This window comes from Panthera pardus, unplaced genomic scaffold, assembly GCF_024362965.1.
Source record: "Panthera pardus isolate Hobbes unplaced genomic scaffold, ASM2436296v1 HiC_scaffold_26, whole genome shotgun sequence".
NCBI lineage: Eukaryota > Metazoa > Chordata > Mammalia > Carnivora > Felidae > Panthera > Panthera pardus.
The window spans coordinates 9250892-9270145 of record NW_026526832.1 but is presented as its reverse complement, the minus strand read 5'-3'; the positions used below and the strand labels follow the sequence as shown (position 1 = coordinate 9270145).

General features: G+C 38.3%; 1 protein-coding gene across 4 annotated transcripts in view; it reads right to left on the bottom strand.

The window, feature by feature from the left end:
- Positions 1-19254, bottom strand: part of MAP4K3 (mitogen-activated protein kinase kinase kinase kinase 3) — a 204452-nt gene that overhangs the window by 10828 nt on the left and 174370 nt on the right. For all 4 annotated transcript variants that reach the window (XR_008418038.1, XM_019446682.2, XM_019446692.2 and 1 more), the window contains 8 exons: positions 19208-19249; positions 17307-17391; positions 15201-15280; positions 14003-14063; positions 13577-13694; positions 8748-8806; positions 7630-7733; positions 2977-3148 (listed from right to left, as the gene is read on the bottom strand). Coding sequence is in view for 3 of the 4 variants with exons in the window: in XM_019446682.2 (XP_019302227.1) it covers positions 2977-3148; positions 7630-7733; positions 8748-8806; positions 13577-13694; positions 14003-14063; positions 15201-15280; positions 17307-17391; positions 19208-19249 (721 nt within the window). In the remaining variant the exon portion in view is untranslated. The remainder of the gene's footprint in view (positions 1-2976; positions 3149-7629; positions 7734-8747; positions 8807-13576; positions 13695-14002; positions 14064-15200; positions 15281-17306; positions 17392-19207; positions 19250-19254) is intronic.

Genomic DNA, 19254 nt, shown 5'->3' with positions numbered 1-19254 from the left:
GCAGAGAGAGGGAGACACAGAATCTGAAGCAGGCTCCAGGTTCTGAGCTGTCAGCACAGAGCCCGGCGCAGGGTGTGAACTCACGAATTGCAAGATTATGACCTGAGCCGAAGTTGGACGCTCAACTGACTGAGCCATGTGGGCGCCCCAAGAATGCTTTTGAAAAAAATATTATATTTATTTATCAATCAATAAATATATACATATATATACATACACACACACACACACACACACACACACACACATATATATGATATAGATCTGTATCTGTATCTATATAGAAAGCACAAGTGGAGGAGGGGTAGAGAGAAGGAGAGACAAGAATCCCAAGCAGGCTCCATGACATCAGCGCAGAGACCAATGTGGGGTCCAAACCCATGAACTGCGAGATCCTGACCTGAGCCGAAATCAAGAGTTGGACGCTAACCAGGCACCCCCAAACAGAGAATGTTTAAATGATTTTCCATGAAGTGAAAAGTAGGCTACCCCAAACTTTGTACGAACATCAAAACTGAAACTGCTGATCTACAGGCCTTTGTTTCTGGCCTTACGTGTCCTTGAGAGTGGGTCTGATGACCTACAGTTACTGTTTTCTACTTCCTACAGTATTAGTCTTAGGACATCCAAGGCCTGCCGTTAGACCTTCAAATGTATTTTAGACCTGGTACGTCTGTAACCAACCAGAGCTGAAAGGACACGGAACAGGCCTCCTGGAAATCAGATCTTTGTAGCTCTTACATACGTGGGTGAAAATTAACAATCTGAACACATCTATACAATCGACTTCAGTTCAGGAAGCCAGGCTAGCATACCAGAGAGAAAGTCAGGAAAATAAGGTTTTACCAACTGCTTGTATCAATTAGTTACCAAACACTAGAATCACCCGGAGATCTTTACAAAATACTGATGCCTAGCTGCCACGTCTAGATATTCTTATTTAATTGGCGGCGTATGTGACTTGAGGTATCAGGAGTTTTAAAACTTCCCAGGTGGGCTGTACAGTGCAACGCAGTTTAGGAAACCAATGACTCAGAATTTCATATGATGCAAAACTCTAACCATACTTTCTCTCATTCAATTTTTACCTTAGCATCTCAAAACCAGAGATGAACTGTAGTTATCATACTTAGTTTCTATTGTTGGGATGAGCACTGGGTGTTAAAGGTAAGCGATGAACCACGGGAATCTACCCCAGAGACCAAGAGCACACATTACACACTGTATGTTCGCCAATTTGACAATAAATTATATTAAAAAAGAAAAAAGGAAATCTAATGTTAATTCACAAAAAAAACTTCCAAAAAACAAAAAAATCCAACTCCTAATAAAGTGATTTCATTACAGTAAGAGAATGAAATCAGAAGCTCCTTAGAATGAAGGTACCCACACAGCTGTACAAAATTCTTCTGTGCAGAAATCAGGCCCTTCATTCAACAATTAGTAGAAAAGGATTTAAAATTAAAATGCTTGGGAGAAATAAGGTATTAACTGAAATCCACTAACAATAAAATATCAATCACCCAATAATGCCTTCCTATTAAGCAGGGAGGAAGAGTTCAGGAAAGCAGGAGTGCACCCGCTGTCTGAAAGGGTAGATAGGTGTCTAAGAGAGAATGCAGAACAGAGAATTCTAGGGAGCCAAGGAAGCCACATCACGTTGTCAAGGGCCAGCCATGTTTTCCTTCAACAATGTGTCCTTAAAGGAAAGCTGTCTCAAGTTTCCTGGGCTTCAGGAAGTCATGTAATTGTCTCTAGGTTTTTGTGAATGTGTTTGCGATGATTTTTTTTCAGTGTCAAAGACCCACAACTCTAAGTTTTTTCCTTTTGTGAACACTCTTTTAGGCTTCCAACAAACTCCTGACTATTCAATATTTATCGGCCAATTGTCTTCTTAATATTTCCCTAAGAACCCAAAGACCCTGACAAAAGGCCTCTGCAAGACCTTTAAAAATTGCCTTCTTGGGGTGCCTGGGTGCCTCAGCTGGTTAAGCATCTGACTTTGGCTCAGGTCATGATCTCATGGTTCATGAGTTCGAGCCCCACGTCTGGCTCTGTGCTGACGGCTCAGAGCCTGGAGCCTGCTTCAGACTCTGTCTCCTCTCTCTGCCTCCTCCTCCTCCCCTCTCCTCCCCTCCCCCACTCATGCGCGTGCTCTCTCTCTCTCTCTCTGTCTCTCAAAAATAAATAAAACATTAAAAAAAATAATGAAATTGCCTTCTTAAATGGCCACTGTCTATTTTACAGCAAAACATTGTGCAGTGTTATTTTTAAAGGGGAAAAAAAGCAAAAGGAGCTCCATAATAAACACAGTGCTTTAAAAATCAGGAAAAAAAAGACCATTCAGGTCACTTTTTTTAAAGTGTAAAAAGTTGAATCAGATTTATTTACCACGAAACACAAGTTTTACTGATATGTACTGACTACACCAACAAGATTGGAGGTTTCAAACTATAATCAAATTTCTGTAAAAAGATAATTAATTGGAAATAATATTTCCCAAGATACTAGTATGAAGAAAGGATCTGCTACGCCACTGGGCAACGCAGATCAAAATTTAAGAAAACAAATTGTACAAAAGAATGATTTTCAAGCACCCTCAAATATTTTTGTTTAGCTATATTTATATCTTAGTTATGAATCATTAAAAAATTCATTAAAGTGACTGCATAGTACCTGTGTCTCAATTACCAGAATATGATGGAAAATAGACTCAGTGCAGTTTTTGCTTTTATTTAGATCACCTTTCCTCAGCCTGAGGCCTGTGTATGTGCAGTTGACAGGGCGGTGCCTGTGTCAGCGTCACCGGCATCGGCCGGGAGCACACAGAAGAGCAACTTCTCAGGCCTTGCTCCAGATCCACCAGATGAACTCTGGCAGTGGGGGCCAGCAGGCCTCCGGGGGATTCTGATCCATACTCATGTTTGGGAACCACTGATATGTATTGGCCTTAATAACTCAGTAAAAGTCACAAACCTGACTCTGTAAACCACGAAGAGGTAGAATTTGGGTTGACGGTTTCAAATCGAACCACCTGGTTGAAGTCTCTCCCTCTGCTGACGCCAACACAGACGAGAGGGTACTCCTGTTCGGGAACTACCAGCATTTCGAACACTCGAAGCGGACAAGGTATAGGAAAATCTATGTGCTAGACACAGAAACAAAAGGACATTAAACAAAGGAAAACGGAAGCCAAATAGTGTCACGAGAGCACTAAGAATTTTTACTTCTACAAACACATGGAAAATAACTCTCTACTATTAGGACTGCTTCTTGTCACAGAAACTCTGGGTATGTAGAAAAACACAAATTATAAAGTATTTGATTTGAGGTTTAACACTGTAAAATGTTGTTAAGTTAAAAATCACACAATTTTAAGACATTAGGGCTAGAAGGGAACTTATAAATCACCTGTCCAACCCAGGTGGTAACTGAGATCCAGAAACCTGGGGACTGGCCCAGGGTCCCCCAGACTTTGTTGCAAAGTCTCCTGTCTCCCCATTGGATGCTGCTTCAGTTATATTTCCCTGCTTTCTTATCCAACTGAGCAAACATGGATGAGAGCACAGAAATGCTAATTAGCAAGAAACACTCCTCTTATAAGTGTGGACAGTAAAAAAAACCCCATAAATAAGAGAAATTTAGCTTCTTGGCGCAGGTGATGCTATTCATTAACTCACTTATGATGCAACCAATTTTACTTTTACATAATTTCAAAAGTATTCTTACATTGCAACCAAGAGACTAAATAAATTCGTATTTTGTAAGTTTGGGAAAATAGATGGAGAACATTAACATCCTCAGTAATCAGGAAATTAAACCACGAGATAAGATCCATATCCCCCTGACTAAAATGAAACAAGTGACAGTAACAAGTATTAACAGGAGGAGCAGACGAGTGCTCACCAAGTGATGGGAGCATAAGCAGGCCATGCTGGCTGACTACATTATCTGTGAGTGTCAGGGCCCTGCAATACTCTTATCCTTTCTAGAGAATACGAGCACACACAGGCACAGGAGACATGATGCAAACATGTTCACAGCAATATTGTTCAAATAACAAAAAACTGGAAGTAACTCAAATACCCATCAACAATAGCTAGATAAAGTTACGGCCTATTCGCACAATGGGAAGTCACAGAGCAATGAAAATGAACAAACTAGAACCATATCCAACAACTACACAAATCTGATGCTGCACCAAAGCCAGACACAAACGAATACATACTTTATGACTCCACTTACATATTGGGGAAGAATCAGGTAAAATTAATTCTAATTTTAGGGGCTTAGGGGTGTACGTTTATACAGTGAAAATGGAAAATAAGGGAGCTGACTCCTAGTGGATGGGGTGCCATGGGGAGTTCAGAGGTGCAGATGATATTCCTCACAACAGAAAAGGTTGTTTTTCAAAAAATATGGGTCTTATCCATATGGTAGTAAGTCTACTCTTAGTATGTTTTAGATTTTGTTGTTCTCATGAATGGGCTGTAATTTCATTTAATTTCCCCCAAGGTTAGTATTGGTAGTATTTAACAAAGCTACTGAATTTGATTTATTTTTTAATCTGGCAACATGTAAATTCTGAAGAAAATAAATTCTGGAGAAAAACAGGTGAAACAGGTCCACCATAACTATTATTCTTAAAAGTGTCAGAAAATACACACACACACGTGTTAGAAAACACAATGTGGTCCTTGTGGCTAGAAGGTGAAGCTCTATGTGCAACTGTTGTTCCCGTATTCCTTCCTTCCCTGTGACTGCCAGAGTGCCTCCATCCCATGGGTACAGACACTTCTTCATCAACACTCCCCAAACCCTTCTCTTTAGAAGCTTTCCCCTTACCTGGGGAGAGGCTTTGGATAAAATCTGTCATATATATATATATTTTTAACGTTTATTTATTATTTTTGAGACAGGGAGAGACAGCATGAACGGGGGAGGGTCAGAGAGAGAGGGAGACACAGAATCCGAAACAGGTTCCAGGTTCTGAGCTGTCAGCACAGAGCCCAACACGGGGCTCAAACTCACAGACTGCGAGATCATGACCTGAGCCGAAGTCGGATGCTTAACTGACTGAGCCACCCAGACGCCCCTAAATCTGTCATATTTTTAATAAGGTAAAACATTTAAAATAATTCTCTTTGAAATGTGTTAAGGGCAGTACAGTAAAAAATAGTGCTTCTTTGTGTGTGTGTGTGTGTGTGTGTGTGTGTGTGTGTGTGTGAGCAAATAAGAAAACCAAGAGATTCTGAATATTTCTATTTAGTTTCTAATAATCACGTGTTAAGTCATTAACAGAAGAGGACTCCCGTCTAAAAGCTTTACATCCAGTTGCTGTTGGTGATGGTCCTTGAGGGCAGTGGCCATATCTTACTCATTTCTGTCTCCTTAAACAGCACTGTGCCTGGTTGGTAGTAAGTACGTAATTGTTTGCTGGGAAGGTCTTTAACTTACAACTTTTATGATGAAAATGTAGTCTAATAAATCAAAAACTGTCAAAAATGTCATGAAGAGGAGGATAAAGGATAAAAGTGTTTTTGAGCACATCTTGTAAGAGTGTAGAAAAGCAACATCATAAATACTAACCACAACAATGTCAAATACAGAAACAAAATATCCACAGGGTCTTGGAGCAGAGAGGCAGGGGAAGGAGAGCTGGGTTAAGATTCAGGGAGGAGAGTAAGAGCCTACAGAGAGCTCAGGGAGTTTAAGGGGAAAGTGGGAAGGGCGTGAAGTCTTGAGGGAGACTATACTGTAAGTCTAGTATCTTTGAACTCTGGCAACAGGCCTCATTAGCCAGGGCCAGGCTCCTTGGGACTATCCACTTGGAAGAGAGAAAATGTGGACGGGTAATTTTTAAGCTTCCCATGTCTTATACATTCTCTCCTGCATGCTCTTCATACCTAAAATTCCTTTAACAGAGAAGAGTCTTTGTTGTGTATTAGGGTAAGTGGTATAACATATCAAATTACACAAAAAATTCATTCATCCTATGGTTTAATCAGATTATTAACTGATGATATGAACACTGATATGATGAAACTATTTTTCATTCTACCAGAGGTTAAGAATGAAAGGAATAGGGAAGATGTACCTAAAATAGACCTAAAAGGGGAAAGGAAGGGGCAGGGAAGGGGAGGGCTGCTGAAAAATCAAACCATGTACACTTTACTCCTCCATTTATGATAAGGTGTATTTTTGTGAAATGGGCAAGAAAAAAGAGGAGCTGAGGACATAGCAATTTTTGCCATAAATGGGCTGATTCAGAAGCTCTGCTTTAGACAGTTCTTAAGGCTATTTATTTTTCCCCTGCAGCTTCTGGTTTAAAGAATTTTTGTTTCAGTGATTTGTGGCAATACCACCTCAATGGATCCAAAATTCTTGAAACTATTTTTTCATTTCTTTAGCCCTAGTTAATTTTGAGGTTAACAAATAGTGATACGAAATTAAAAATAGATTCCTCAGTCACTTATAAAATTTAAATAAAAGGAAGCTTTTATTATGCTGTATTATAAAATTTACGAAGAATCCACTCCAATTATATTCTGATCCCAATTTCCTTTTTTTTCAAATTTTTTAATGTTTATTTTTGAGAGAGAGAGAGAAACAGTGAGCATGTGAGCAAGGTTGGGCAGAAAGACAGAGGGAGACACAGAATCCGAAGCAGGCTCCAGGGTCTGAGATGTCAGCATAGAGGTCAACGTGGGGCCTGAACTTGCGAACAGTGAGATCATGACCTGAGCCGAAGTCGGATGCTTAACCGACTGAGCCACCCAGGCGCCCCTCCTGACCCCAGTTTCTACGGAGATCTCAAATGCTCAAAAACTAAGACTACTTAATTTACATAAAATAGCAAAGGAAACAGCTTTAAAAAATTCCTTTGGCAGTCCCTTGGTGTGAGTGAACCTGTACTTCACACATTTTGAGTTAGTTTTTCCTCCAATTTAAAGTTATTGCTGAGTAGTATTAGATATTTTAAAGAATGTTCATTGATTACAGATTCTAGAGAAACTCAGTCACCAAAAAACCATTCATGGGAAAGCCTGGGCAAATCAAAATCAGCAGGCAGGCATGTAACTCAGATCAAGAACTTCCTTCTCAGCATGGTTACCCCTTGTCCTCTTGGGCCAAACGCCAACCTGCAGGTAATTCTCCTGCTGTGATGGAGCCGGTCAACCAGAGGGTACACTGGAACAGCATTTCACTGCTTTTCAACACCTCCGGTTCTGGATATCCGACTGTGTATGTGAGACCCTGTTTCCAGCTCCTACTGTCACTTCCCTGAACCATCCCTCTAGTCTCTTCTGAAACTTGTATCAGGCCAACTCATTTCCTTACGATCTGACGGAGAAAGTGCACAAGATGTGGCCCGACAGGGGACTCTCAGGTCTCACTATTTTTCGTGACTGACACTGGAAGTGGAGATGTAATACCCAGGCAGGAGATTAACACACACACGCAGACTTTCACCACCCTGCCACATAATCCAAAATCATGACATTAACTTGAGAATTAATGGGAAAACATGTTGTTGGGTTTTTTTAAGGAAAAAATCAGGAACAGGAAAATTGATTTCATTTATAAGCTTTTATACTAAGAATGACTTAGATTGCTTTTCGTGCTTACCTTAATTAACATAAATTTCTGCATTGGTTCAACCCATTCTAATAGAACAATGCTAGTCTGAAGCGCCCCACATAGGTACTTATGGCCTGTGTAAGGATTTCGCACTGTCAAGGCAAAAAAGTGTATGTAAGTCCTCTTATGATACAAAATCCTTATGATAGTAGTCGCAAGCTCTGAGAACAAACAAAAGCTGGCTGCTAGGTCAATTTCTTAATTAGACTACAGGGTGAAAAAACTTTCAGGTAACAGCAGGAAACTCCTTCATCACTTGCAGGATTTCTGTCTAATGCACAAACGAAACCGGTGGTTGTTTTGGGGTCTGGGGTGGGAAGAAAGACTTTGCATCTCATGGGAGCAGGGAGATTAGGTGAGGCAGCAGGACCCTAAAGGAAGGGTCCTAAGAAGATTTGGGGGGAAGTTGCCAAACTGATAGGCTACAGCACACTTCGGGACAGGTGATTAAGGATGCTTTTGGTAGTAATGTTCAGAGGTAGTAATGCTTTGGTTGCCAACAGCATGAAGACGTTAATGAAATCTCAAAATACAGGTTTACAAATAATAAAACAAAGCCTCAGAGTTTCTGAAGGGAAGAGATTTTAAGGGAAAAGATTTTTTTGGTTTTGCTTGATGCAAATAAAACAGCTGGTTGTTATGGGGGTGGGGAGGGATTCGGGGTCGTGTGTGTGAACAGAGACTAGAACCTTCACACCACAGGCATAAGGTTTCACACATTAAAGGCATGAAAATATATGCTGAATGAATAAATGCAGTCTCATAAGCCATTACCAAGCAGCATGTGAATGACAAGTAACAGGCCCCTTGGAGAACAGGGTGTGATAAAGTGCCATAATAAAGTCATCCTACTTTCTCCATTTATCCAGTCAATAAATAATTTGCAAAACAACTGTTATGTACAAGGTACTATATTATAGGGTTAGTCTACACGGAGACTGGATGGCCAAGACATTTGTTTTACTCAAGGGGTAAAAATAAACTATCACTGGCAGAATACCCTGGAGAAGTACTGTTTCATACTAGATTTAAAAATAAGCCTCACAGTGTTTTCTCATTCGCTCCGCAAAGCAGGAGAGCTATGTGCTATGGAACAGTTTACTTACCAACACAACATTTCTGACACCACTTGGTTTCAGGGATTTTTGCTGATACAGCAAATTTCCTAAATGTAAATGAAAATGAATATATAATACATGTAGGTAAAGTTAGTATATGATAATGGTATCATTACAGATTAATGGAGAATAAAAACTGGTGCTGACATAATAGGTAATCTATTAAAAATAATATATTTGATCTGTTTCTCATCCCTCTTCCAATCAATTCCAAATAGATTAAAGATTTATTAAAGTATGAAAAACAAGACTATAGAATATTTAGATTTAGAAGAATAGAACCATGGGATTTCCTTAAAAAATACAAAAAGAAACAAACTATACAGGAAAATATTAATAAACTTCTGTTTTTAATGTTTATTTATTGAGAGAGAAAGAGTGTGAGCCGGGGAAGGACAGAGAGAGAGGGGGACAGAGGATCCAAAGCTGGGTCTGTGGTGACGGCAGCTTCACCTGAAGCAGCCCAATGCAGGGCTTGAGTTCACTAATCACGAGATCATGACCTGAGCTGAAGTCGGACACATAACCAACTGAGCCACCCAGGCACCCCAATATTAATAAACGTAACTGATACTTTTTTTACTTAGGGATCCCTACCACTTCAAACTACAGGTGGCAATTTGTTGAATGAATTTGAATATATTAACAACTTTGGTTTACCAAAAGATAACACTAAAAAAGTAAAAAGATATGCCATAAACTGGGGGAAAGATATTTTTTAGCACATATAATAAATTTAAGCTATGTAAAACATTGTCTTATCACTAAAACAATTTATAAGAACTTTTTAAAGACATTTTTATTTCTCTGCTCAGGAAGAGTGAGATATAGATTTTCTGTTAAGGTCCTTTACGGGTTCTGCAAACAGGTGATTCAAACTTAATATGTAAAAATCCATTTGTTTTTTAAACTACAATTAAAAAAAGTACCCATGAACTCAAATGGCTTTATAATGAAAATTAATATAACAGACTGCTAACGTACCAGGTTTTGCTAGCCTCAAATTATACTTCTCCATTTCTGTACACACAAACTTCTTTTACATGTGTAAACACGCCACATATTAGAGGTCATTGCTCTGCACATCTTTTTAAAAAAGCAAAACAGAGTTGCCCTTTGCTGGTAACAGAACTGTAGAGCATGTATGTGATGCGCAATGCCATTCCAAACAAGCTCAGAATAATCTTATTTTTTTTTGAATGTTTATTTTTACTTGTTTTGAGAGAGAAGGGCAGACGAAGAGGGAGAGAGAGAATCCCAAGGAGCCTCTGCGTTGTTAGCACGGAGCCTGATGTGGGGCTCAATCTCACAAACCGTGAGATCATGACCCGAGCAGAAATCAATTTGGATGCTTAACCAACTGAACCACCCAGGCACCCCAAGCTCAGAATAATCTTGATGTATGTTCCTATCACTGTACAACTGGCAGCTGAGTAATAATCAGTCATATAATGCTGAGGTATTGTAATTTTAGCTTTTAATATGTTTTATATGCCGGTATTTATAAAAATCTATAGTAACTATTGCTAACATTTACCGAGATCTTATTGTTTACCATGAATTTCACATGTTCTGTCAGTCCCTCTGATAATGCCGTGAGATAGGTCACAGTATAGAAATCTGAAGGTTAGGGGGTGTGCTCAGCACGGAGCCCACTTAGAAGATTTTCTCCCGCCTCCCCACCCACCGCTTGTGTGTTCTGTCTCTCTAAAAAAGAAAAGAAGAGAAGAGAAGAGAAGAGAAGAGAAGAGAAGAGAAGAGAAGAGAAAAAAAAGAAAAGAAAAGAAAAGAAAAGAAGAGAAAAGAAAAGAAAAAAGAAGAAAGAAATCTGAGGGTTAGATTTAGTAATTTCCTCAAGATCACACAGTTAGCAATTCAGGAAGAACTCTACTCTAGTGTCTTAGCCTAACTGCAACATTCATAGTGATTCAATTTTGAAAACAAATCTACTTCTCTTTTATGATTCTGGATCACTTTAAAGAGTATTCTGAGTTTGCAAGGTAAGTTGTTAAAATCTGTTATCATTTGTAAGTACTTTATCCGTGTGAATTAGAATTTTGTTGATACTATGGTACCTAAACAGTGACACAGAAATTAGTCAGATACTGAGGGACTAAATGACTAAAGTGACAATCTAGAATATCTTGATTCAAATTTTGGGTTAAAGCCCCTATTGTTCCTCTTGACTAAGTTCATACTGGGGAGAATTTTACATTCCAATTCATAAATTACATTAATAATTACAAAAATACCCCTTTCATAGGCATTGGAATTTCATACAGTTTAAAATAAAACAAAAATTCCACATATCCTTAAATTAAGTAAACTGCTTGAACCAAAGTGCAAAGTACAGTTAAAAAAAATCTCAATCAAGCTTTTGATAGATTTCCACTGCAACCAACTTAATGTTCCTCGTCCACACTTGTGAACTTGTCCTTTGGCCCCCAACGTTAACTTAGAGGTTAAGTTACTAAATCTGTCAAACCCAGGAGGATTAATTGACTGCAAGGTTTTGAAAGATTATAAAGAATGCTACACCGTCAAGACAAAATCAACTACTAAGTATAGCTTAGAAGTTAACGATAATGAAATGGTTCAAAACTGAGCTCTGAGCAGCACACTGAAATGTTATAAAAACTCATAATTTTCTACAGTGATCTACATATAGACTTACCTTAATTTTAGTTATGATTTTACAAGGCAAAAAAATTTATTTACAGCACCCAATTAACTAGAATCCTGTGAACCAACATTCTCAATGTACTTAATGTAAGATATTTTAGGGTACATTACAGACACAATTCAATTTGCCATGACTAACAATAATGATAACACGACTATTTCTTAAGAGCCTAATATGTGCCAGAAACCATGGTGGATACTTTTCATACATAATTTATAATTTTTAAAACAATCTGCAAGATAGGTATACTGGTTCCATTTTACAGATGAATACCCTGAGAAGTTGTACAATTTATTCTAGGTCCTGAACCTAGTGAGTGAACAATGTAGGATTTAAATTGAAGTCTACCTGGATTCTAAAAATTATGCTTAACTGAAGCTTTACCATACAATACAATGAGTACCTATATTTATAATGAGAACCACAGAACATTATAAACTTCCCAAAGGAAGTTTAATTTGTGCTCACTTTACGGCAGAAGAACATAAAATTTTATTGTGCAAAAAAGGTTTTCAGATTTCTTGCCAGTAAATGAGAGAATTAAGAGTAGATTCTAGGGGCGCCTGGGTGGCTCAGTCTGTTAAGCATCTGACTTCGGCTCAGGTCATGATCTCATGGTTCGTGAGTTTGAGCCCTACGTCGGGCTCTGTGCTGACAGTTCAGAGCCTGAAGCCTGCTTTGGATTCTGTGTCTCCCTCTCTCTATCCCTCCCTGCTCCCACTCTGTCTCTCTCTCAAAAATAAATAAACATTAAAAAAAAAAGTAGATTTTACGATAACAAAATTGAAGAAAGTGGAAAGGACACATTGGTGAGTGCTACCAACACTAAAGACTGACTATAACAAAATTACATGAAATAAAAGCCTCGAGGTAAAGCACTCTTAGAGGTAACATCTTCCTCTATGGAAATTCCTTAAAGGAAGAGGTAACACGTTATTCAATTTTGTTTTAGCTACATACTAGGAAACTTTCCGCACATCTTGTATATTCAGTAAAATTTGAAGAATTGAACACAGCTATAAATAAACTACAAAAGTCTCTATTCTGACAAAATGATATAAAAAAGTGAATGTATTAAAGTTTATGTGCTTTACATTCCTGGGGGGGGGGGGGGCACTCTTGTATATTTTAGAGCTTGGGGCCAGTTTCCATGCCCAGAGAATTTAGGATTATCAAGTCAGAAGGCTAGAGGAGATGTGCTGTAAGAAGACAGAAAATCAATAGCACCAAGTGGCAGCTGAGAGGAAAAGAGGGGCAGATAAACTCTATGTGAAGAAGCCCCCTGGCCCCATTCTTGGGGTAGTTCTTGCCCTTAACCCCAACTGTAGACATTACAGTAGAAGTATAATAAGTCAAGTTCATAGGTGCAACTCTGAGTCATCATGAAAAGGTCCAATTAAACTCAATGTAATCTATTTTAAGACAGAAAAGCATGCAGTATAACTTTTAAATGATTTTCATCAAAAAGATTAATTTTGAAAAAGTCTTTTGCACAAAGGGGCACATTTTAGCTGTAAACTCAGCATTGAGAACAGCTTTTCAAGGTACTTGAGAGCTAACGGTGTACATTAGTTGCTTTACAACTGATACGGTAAAGGAAGAATGGCTAGAGTATAATGTTTCTGTAACATAAAATTTATAGCAGACTCAGAAGACCTTTCGGTCAATAAATGAAGTACAATATAATAAGCAAAGGAGGAGAGAACATAATGAAAAATCCCTGAAAGCAGAAAAGCAAAACCCCTCAATTCCTAAGTAATTATCTCCTAATGTAAAAACCTTGATTTAATAAATCATTTTGACTTTCTAAGTTTAGAAACTGTGCTTTGAGACAAATTCATGTTATTCAAATTAACACAAATATGTCCAAAGCACTGGATAGGAAGAAAAATTACTAGCAAATTATAGAGAAAAATCAGTTTTAATGTTGTATGAAATACTAAACAGTAATTAGTTTTAAACTTCTAGAGGTGCCTCTCAGTTCTTGTGAAAATCTATTACCTCTCACAAGTTTTTCATTACACATGATTTCTACTAACGCAAACTAAGTGCTTTTTCAATTTCTGCAGTGTAACTATTATTTAGAATTAATTAACATGTAATCTCTAAGGATGAGACATAAGTGCACAGTTACCTTGGCAGTATTCGGTCAGGGAGTTTGTGTGCTGGAATAGCAACAGGTAACTTTTGCATCTGTCTTGCATAATCAAAAAGCCCTGGTAAATTATGGGAATAAAGCTGAGAAGCTTTACCTGTAAAAAAAAATATAATAAATAAATAAACACGATATAAAAGCTAATAACATAAATAGGAACAAGTGTTAGGTATCAAAAAACTAGGGGCTCCTGGTGGCTCAGTTGGTTAAGGGTCTGACTCTTGGTTTCGGCTCAGGTCACGATCTCAGCATTTGTGAGTCTGAACCCCACGTCGGGCTCTGCACTAAAAGCACAGAGCTTGCTTCAGATTCTCTCTCTCTCTCTGCCCCTCCCCAGCTCGCTCGCTCTCTCTCTCTCAAAATAAATAAACTTAAAAAAATAAAAATAAAAACTAAAAGACTTACCAGATATTGACAGTAAGCAATTGTTCATCACATATAACCATGTACACCTTCGGGGGAATAGCTGATAAAAAAAAAAAAGTGCAAAGTTTATAAAAGATAGTAAGTAAAATGCTTCTATTATATGTCCGTGTTGAACTGGTCATTCAATTTGCCAATTCTAGGTCTTTCTTGTTTCCCTAGATCTAGTGTTTCTCTATGGGAGGAATACAAGTGGGAGAGGCAGTGTGGTCAAGTAGTTAAGTACATGAACTCTGGAGCCATCTGGCCTGGGTTCATATCCCAGTTCATTCACTTAAGCACTGTAAGATCTCTGAAAAGTTACTAATCCTTTCTGTGCCTCGGATTTCTCATCTGACATGCAACTCATAATGGTATCTATCTCTGAGAGTTGTGAAGATTAGTTACTCTATGTAAAGCATTTAAAAACAGTATCTGGTGCATAGTAAGCTTTATACAGGCATTAGCTACTGATGTCATCATGATCATTTCTGTAGGTTGTTTAGCATTGCCGGCCTCTGGGTACTAAACATCCAAAGCTTCCCCCAGTCACTGTGACAATAAAGAAACATCCCCACGCAATTCCAAACACACTTTTTCCTTTCTGCCCCAACTCAACATTTCCTTGCCCTTTGACCAAAATCTCTAGCGTCATCTGCCACCATGCTGCAAACCGTTCTACACGGATCAGTTCACGAACAAAGCTCTGGGGTTTGGCAGCTGCCTCTCCCCCCCCCCCCCCCCCCCCCCCCCACTTCCTGTTACCATTCTGCACTCATTCTACACTCGAGTCAGACTGTCTGCTCAGGGTTCCCCACCCTGGCCACTCCGCTGCACCACTTCACACCTTCACACTTACATTTACCCTCTCTCTGTCTGGGAACGTTCCGCTCATCCGCTCATTGCCATTTACGGTCTCTTCTCACTTCCCCACAGGAGGTGCTAGTGGCGTGTGCTCACTCCTAGCGTGACACCTAACCTGAGTGCTACAGCTACTGCCACGCCTCTATTACACCCATGAGGTCCTTGAAGGGTAAGGACTAGTCCTGCCAATACGTCCTCAGTACCAGATAAACACAACATACTTGATGAAGCTTTTATGGATAAAAAAATAAAGAGGCAGAAAATCACAGAACTGAAACTTATTTCTCACCTAGTGTGTGCGTACGACTTTAAAAAAGGAAAATACAAAATAATGTACCTGTTCCATCGATGTTTCATGAAGTTCATTAAGATTCAAAGTATAAATTCCTTCTTCAGCACCAAATATCAAGTACTGATCTGAAATGACAAAAGTAATTCACCGGTTTTGATAAAAAAAAATATTTTCAAAATGGATTTGTATAGTTTAAAATTATGTACATATGTACTATAACCTGAAAAAGGAATTACTGTGATTGACAAGCTATAGATACATACATACATATATATATATATATATATATATATATATATATATATATATATATATATATATTTAATGTTTATTTTTGAGAGAGAGAGAGAGCAAGTGAGGGGGGCAGAGAGAGAGGGAGACACAGAATCCGAAGCAGGCTCCAGGCTCTGAGCTGTCAGCACAGAGCCTGATGCGGGGCTCAAACTCATGAACCGCGAGACCATGACCTGAGACAAAGTCAGAGACTTACCCAACTGAGCCACCCAGGCACCTCTAAGCATTAAATATATTCTAATACAAATTAAGTGGCTAAAAACTCTGCCTTAATGAACTGAGTTATATATAAATACCAGCCTCAAAGCACTGAGGAAAACTTTTATGTAAAAGAGGTTTTGAAGACTGGAATGCTAGGGTTCCTCACTCATCAGAGGGTGCTGAGGACTGGCAGAGAATCCATAGCTCATTTTCTACAATTCTTTTAAGAGAAGCCTGGGTGCCTCAGTTGGTTAATCAACCAACTTCAGCTCAGGTCATGGTCTCGTGGTTCTTGAGTTCAAGCCCCACGTCGGGCTCCGTGTGGTCAACTCACGGCCTGGAGCCCCTTTCAGATTCTGTGTCTCCCTCTCTCTCTGCCTCTCCCCCGCTCACACTCTGTCTCTTTCTCCTTCAAAAATTAACAAACATTAAAAAAAAAAAAAGTTAAAAAAAAATTCTTTTAAGAGTATAGTTGATGTACAGAATGTAAATAAAGAACTGATAGAGATTCAAAATATTTTTGCAGATGGGCTACTGCTGTAAGAAATCACATCAAAAACCGGGATCTGGCTACTGCCTATTTAAAAAACTAAAACTTAGATACCTGGCTAAGGTACTCAGTATCTTCTAGAAGATGTTAGTTTAGCTATGGTCCTGTCTGATCTGCTTTTGACAATATAAAACAAGTCAGGAAGTTCTCCAGACTAAACTGAAGCATGCTAAGAACTTAGAAGGCCAAGAGCATTGTTATACTGCCCAATATTTAGGATTAGTAATGGCAGATTGAAGACATAAGCTTTGTGGTCCAAGAATACAACCTAACCAGGTTTGAACTGCAGCCCTCCTACCGACTGGTGATGAACCTTTCTGCATGTCACTTTCCCTACCTGTGAAATAAAAGTTCCCACCTTGGATTTCTAAAAGATTTAGTAAGAAGATGTGTGTGTGTGTGTGTGTGTGTGTGTGTGTGTGTGTGTGTGTGCGCGCTTATGCATACCTTATACACAGATATATAGTGGGAGAATGCAGATAGTCTTTAGTCAGTGACTAATGGCAACAATTCTTATTATGATCTCCTTTAAGGTGGAGAGATCCTCTAACGTGGTCACCACACCCTGGACCCTGGGTAGCTAAACTCCTTAACAACAGTTGTGTCTAAAACACAAAGACAGTGAGTGTGCAGCAGTGGAAAAAACTTTTGTGGAGAATATTAGGGTGGCATAGAGTACATGGTTTTGCTATATTAACATGGGGACAACACAGTGAAATTTTAGTGTCATGGGTCACCTCAAGCACTGCTAATAAGCTAGAGAAACATAGCCTAAAATTTTTTTTTGAATTATAACAAAATATTTTTCAGAAAGACATTCAGAGCAGGAAGAAAACTGAATACTTCCATGAGCTCAGTTTAAAAAACAACTAGAAAGGGGCTGCCTGGGTGGCTCAGTTGGTAAAATGTCCGACTTCGGCTCAAGTCACGGTCTCACAGTCCATGAGTTTGAGCCCCATGTCGGGCTCTGTGCTGACAGCTTAGAGCCGGGAGTCTGCTTCAGATTCTGTGTCCTCCTCTCTATGCCCCTTCCCCACTCATGCTGTCTCTCTCTCAAAAATAAACATTAAAAAACAACAACAACAACAAATAACATATAGTACTACCTCTTGTATCTGGGTTTATCCATGATGTTGCACAGTGAATTTTCAAGGGACATCCATTAAAAACCTTTGAAAAACATGCACCCATCTGGAAAAACAAAGAATAACCAAGTAATACGATATTCCCTGCTAAGAAGGAAATTATAACTGCTACAAAGGTGAAAATTTTCTTATTTATTGAATCATTGAAATGTCATTAGTGAAAAATGTTAAATAATCTTAATAATACAATGTTATTAATCATTGAATTTAATACTTCAACATGAAAGAGGTATGGCTGGTTTCAAATTCATATATGTACTTTAAAACATACAGACCCATTTTTTAAGAAAAACTGAGCAATGTGATTATTTTCTCTGGATGGATTCAATAAAAATCTTTATTTTTTTATGTTAATATTTATTAAACCCATTTACAAGTCTTTCATATAATAAATACCTTATAAGGAAACACAGTATCATTCATTTGAACTTTTTTTTTAATCTTGAAAGAATAAAATGTTAATTTTCAAATTATTGTTCATGTTAGAATAAATAAATACAAGAAAGCTTACTCATTTAATCACTTTTATTAGCAACAACTTGGGGGGAAAGTACACAAATATCTGATGAAAAGAAGAGCACTGTGCATCATATAGTTGGAGTGTTTTCTTCACAAATATGGAGACAATACCCAGAGACAGACACACACCCCTGTAGCTGATGATAATGGATTAGAAATATCAACATAAAAAAGAATCAAAATAATAAATCCTAAGATTTCCTTCTGCTCACAGAAACCTACCAAACAATATCTTTAAGATTTTAGCACCAAATAACAACAACCTCGCAGAAGACCTATAAACATGTTTTTTGGTGTAGGGCAGAAAGTGTATCATTTAACTCATTCTGGTAATTATGCTTTAAGACAGCTGCTAAAATTCACATGTGGAGGTGTGGCCTAACCCCTAAAAATCCAAATGACACAATGCGGTGCCGAACAATCAAACCAACTCCGAGTGTAAGCCAGTCTGTACGGTCAGTCCCACCTGCCTTTCCAGTTAGAGGCTCCTCCCCATCAGCTGTACATCTGACCGGAGAGTTTTCTACTGTATCCAAACAGGACAACCCGAATGTCTCTGCCAGACCTGGGAGCCCTTCACTCTCAAAACTTTTATAAGATAAGGCATAAATATTTAGATCTTCATATTAATTTAAAAAGTCGAGAAAAAAGGCTAAAAATTAAGAAATAAGAAACTAAAAGGCTAAAAAGTAGAGTTGGCAGGTTACAAACTAGAAACTCTGTGGACACCTAAATTAGTGTCACACTATGTTTCAGATTAAAGAGTTGCAGCAGCAAAAATATAGTTCTCCCTATACTGACACAATTACACTGAACTAATATAATTTTAATCCTAAAACAGCATGGTCTAATGAAAAAAATCAAACAACAAAACCACAACAGACTGTAACATAGGGCTGTATCTAACGTCTATTCCAGCTCTGGTTGGAGCTGGGGGGGTAGTTCTGTGATCTTGTGAATATTTTGGGGTCTCAGTTTTACTCGTGGGCAAACTAGTTTGGGTCAGATGGTCTTTTAATGCTCCTTCTAGTTCTAAACTGTTTTTGATCATTGAAAATGCTAGAAAAAAATGTGTCCTATTTAGATTCTGTACTTCCTATTATATCCATGTGCCTTTTCTACATTTCTTCAAAAATGTCTGCATAGAAGATAGTAACAAATTCTGGAATAAAGGGGCTTTAAAATGTAACAATCTATATTTAAATTAGCAATCTTATAGATTTTTTCAATACTAAATGGAGATTCTTTCAAAAAGCTAAAAAATCTAACCAAAGGTACACAGTCAAGCAATTATTGGTCATTGTATTTAGCCTGAAAACAACTTATTTGATATTTATACTTACATGCACTTTAGGTGTTGGGGGTAGACCGTTACTAATAGGCTTCTAGA